The 3,997-nt window shown below is 41.1% G+C and overlaps 1 protein-coding gene across 1 annotated transcript; it reads right to left on the reverse strand.

Annotated features, from left to right (window-relative positions):
• Nucleotides 1-736: 736 nt before the first annotated feature.
• On the reverse strand, nt 737-1,693 carry LOC126083637 (olfactory receptor 10G2-like). The gene has a single exon (XM_049897504.1). It carries the CDS (start codon nt 1,691-1,693, stop codon nt 737-739), a length of 957 nt encoding a protein of 318 aa, XP_049753461.1.
• Nucleotides 1,694-3,997: the final 2,304 nt, after the last annotated feature.

Genomic DNA, 3,997 nt, shown 5'->3' on the forward strand with positions numbered 1-3,997 from the left:
AGAGGAAGCAGAGATGTTTCGGGAGATAAGGTATGTTGGGGTCAGATTGTGGTAGACTTTGAATTTCAAGCAAAGGAATCTGGCTTTGTCTATATGCAGTGGAAAGCCATTGAACATATGTAAGGAGAGGAATGAAGTATTTAGCTCTATGTTTCAGAAAGAAAACTCTGATAGTATGGATGGGGATGGGAATGACAAGGAGACCACTTAGGAAGCCAGGCAGGTATTTCTAAGGCAGAGTGAACAGAATTCGGTGAATTACTGCATGGGATAGAGTGATGGGCTGAAAGGAAACACAAACATCTGCACAGAGATACAAACCAAGTTCTTGGAAGGATGGATTTGTTTTGAGGCCAGCAAAGCAATTCTGAATGCCTGGAGGCCTGGAAAATTAAAAGTTAAGTGAATGAATGGAAATGGATGAAGTAGATGGGGCAGTATTATGGAGGTATTATTTTCTCCCGAATTTGCCTGGAATAATTCTCCTCCTCCTAGGTAGAGCATTCATTCTTCATACTTAACATTTGTGTAGAATGTGTTTTTTCCTGAGAGGCAAGTCAGACAAGTGTAAAACAGTTCTGACCAATTTAATTGAATATAACACCATAAGCTTCTTCCCAGTAGAATTACATCAATTCAGTTTAAATCAACATCAATTTATTGAAACTTTGCCACATGTAGGAGTAACTGAAAAGAGTGGTTGCAATGGTGACAAAGGTAGGCCCTGAGCTTCTGGTTACTTACTTTCATTTGCAACCCCTTGACCTGCTGCTAGCCTCTTCAAAGCAGACTTCATATCCTGGTTCCTGAGAGTATAAATAAGGGGGTTCAGTAAGGGAGTGACAACAGTGTAAAACACAGCCACTGCTCCATCCAGTGAACTCTTGGAGCCAGGCCTGAGATAGATGAAAATACAGGGGACATAGTAGACTGTGACCACAGTCAGGTGGGAGCCACATGTGGAGAAGGCCCTGCGCCGCCCATTGGCAGTGCGTATCTTCAGGATAGCATGGACTATTTTGGCATAGGAGAGCAGAATTAACATAAAGCAGCTGGTGGCCACTACTCCAATGTCCACAAAGATTACAAGCTTGTTGACAGTAGTGTCAGCACAAGCCAGTCTTAACACTGCTGGGATGTCACAGAAAAAGTAATCCACCTGGTTGGGCCCACAGTAGGGAAGGCGGAAGGTCAGGGTGGCCTGGATCGACCCATGGATGGAGCCAGCCACCCAAGCTCCAGCCACAAGGATTGTGCATAACCTTCCATTAATGAGCACAGAGTAGTGCAGGGGCTGGCATATTGCCAGGTACCTGTCATAGGCCATTAAGGTGTAAAGGAAGCACTGGGTGCTACCCAGGAAATGAAAGGCATATAGTTGAGCCACACAGCCACGAAATGGCATAGCCTTGCTGGCAGGAGTGAAGTTTAGAATAATGCGAGGGACGATGACTGATGAGAGCCACATGTCCAGGAATGACAGCATGCCCAGAAGGATGTACATGGGGCGCACATGGAGCTTTGGGTCAGCCCAAATGGTGAGCAGAATGAGCAGGTTCCCCAGCTGAGTCAGAATGTAAATGATGAAGAAGACCAGGAAGAGGAAGATCCTCAGATTTGGGGGGTGAGACAAGCCCAGGAGAATGAAATCAGTCACCAGCGTGTCCAGGGACATATTGTTGGTCTTGCTCATGCCTTCCTGGGTGTGCTAAGATGAATGATAAAATCAGACAAGAGAAACATAGCCCAGTGAGGTCGTGTCTTAGTTATCTAGTGTTGCTCTAACAGAAATATAACAAATGGATGGCTTTAACAGAAATTTATTTTGTCACAATTTAGGATGTTAGAAGTCTGAATTCAGAGTGCCAGCTTGAGGGGAAGTCTTTCTGTCTCTCTTGGCTCTGGAGGAAGATCCTTGTCTCTTCAGTTTCCGCTTTCTAGTTCCTTGGAGATCTCCATGTGCCTTGGCATCTGTATTACTCCATCTCTCTCTCTGCTTGCTTGTTTAATCTCTTTATATTTCAAAAGAGATTGACTCAAGATACACCCTACACTATTGCTTCCTCATTAACATAACAAAAACAGCCTATTCCCAAATGTGATTATAACTGCAGGCATATAGGTTAGGATTTACAACACATATTTTGGGGAATATCACTCAATGCATAACACGTGGTAAAAGGATGTTTTTGTCTGATGACCGGAGCCTAAGATATAAATAGAGGACTTCTATATTTTAAGTAGAGAAAGCATTTGCTATCAATCACCTTGGCAAGACAAGTTCTCAGAGGCTGGTTAGTTTCTTAAATGTCCTGAAATGCTCCTTCCGTGGAAGACACTACATACAATGTTGGAAGTCAAGGAACAGGGTTGTGTCTCACTGATAGTGTAAGTGCATATGATGAGTCTGTGCCCCAAAGGGGACTACAGAGAAGTGGATTTTGGTGGTAAGGAGCAGTGTGGAATAATTATTCTGCAATTATCATCCCTATTGTTGGTCTCTGGCTTAATATCTCTGAAATGTTTCTTTTCACTACCTACAAGAACCTTTGAGATATGGACCTTGAATACCTTGATAGTCTTCTTTCGTTTAGTTTCCTCCTTTCTTCTGGACATATATGTATCCTGATTCATACGGTTAGTGTCTCCTCATTCTTCAGGATCCACTTTGGTGGTCACCTCCCTTGGGAAGAGTTTTCCTCCTCTAGAGCACAGTCTTCTGGGACACAAGAGCTTATATTATGAAAGGCGGTTGCAGTATAGTATGATAGGAGCAATTTACTTAAATGTTTTTTTATTGGTTTCTTATAGTATCACAGGCATTAGCGAACTGCAATGAACTGGTATTGGCCATTTTGAATCGGGCAATCATATGCTCTACTATGCCAGGAATGACAAAGAGGAACAGCATTGTATTCATCATTAAAAAGAACATTTCAAGATCTATCCTGAAATACAATGCAGTCAGTGATCGGATAAGACCCATACACCTACAAGGAAGACCAGTTAATATGACTATTACTTGAATTTATGCATCAACCGCTAATGCCAAAGATGAAGAAATTGAAGATTTTTGCCAACTTACACAGTCTGAAATTGATCAAACATGCAATAAAAATGCATTGAAAGTTATTGGTGATTGCAATATGAAAGACGAAAACAAAGAAGAAAGACTAGTAGTTGGAAAATATGGCCTTGTTGATAGAAACAATGCTGGAGATTGCATGATAGAACTTTGCAAGACCAATGACTTTTTCATTGCAAGTACCTTTTCTCAACAACATAAACGGCGTACACTTGGATCTTGCTGAATGGAATATACGGGAATCAAATCAACTACATCTGTGGAATATCATCAGTCGGAACAAGGCCAGGGGCTGACTGAGGAACAGACCATCAAATACTCATATGCAACTTCAAGTTGAAGCTGAAGAAAATGAAAATAAGAGCCAAAGTATGACTTTGAGTATGTCCCACCTGAATTTAGAGACCATCTGAAGGATAGATTTGACGCATCGAACACTAATGATCAAAGACCGGATGAGTTGTGGAACTACTTCAAGGACGTCATACATGAAGAAAGCAAAGGTCATTAAAAAGACAGAAAAGAAAGAAAAGACCAAAATGAGTGTAAGAAGAGACTCTGAAACTTGCTCTTGAACATGAAGTAGGTAAAGCAAAAGGAAGAAATGATGAAGTAAAAGATCTGAACAGAAGATTGCAAAGGGCCGCTTGAGAAGACAAAGTAAAGTTTAGTAATGAAATGAATGAGATGTGCACCGACCTGGGGTGAAAAACAAACTTAGCATTTTTTAAACTGAAAGAACTGACAAAAAATTTCAAGCCTCAAGTTACAATAACGAATGATTCTAGGGACAAAAAATTGAATGACACAGGAAGCATCAAAAGAAGATGAAAGGAATACACAGTTACTATACCAAAAAGAATTGGTTGATGATAAACCATTTCAAGAGATAACATATGATCAAGAACTGAT

The sequence above is a fragment of the Elephas maximus genome, chromosome 10, assembly GCF_024166365.1.
Source record: "Elephas maximus indicus isolate mEleMax1 chromosome 10, mEleMax1 primary haplotype, whole genome shotgun sequence".
Lineage (NCBI taxonomy): Eukaryota > Metazoa > Chordata > Mammalia > Proboscidea > Elephantidae > Elephas > Elephas maximus.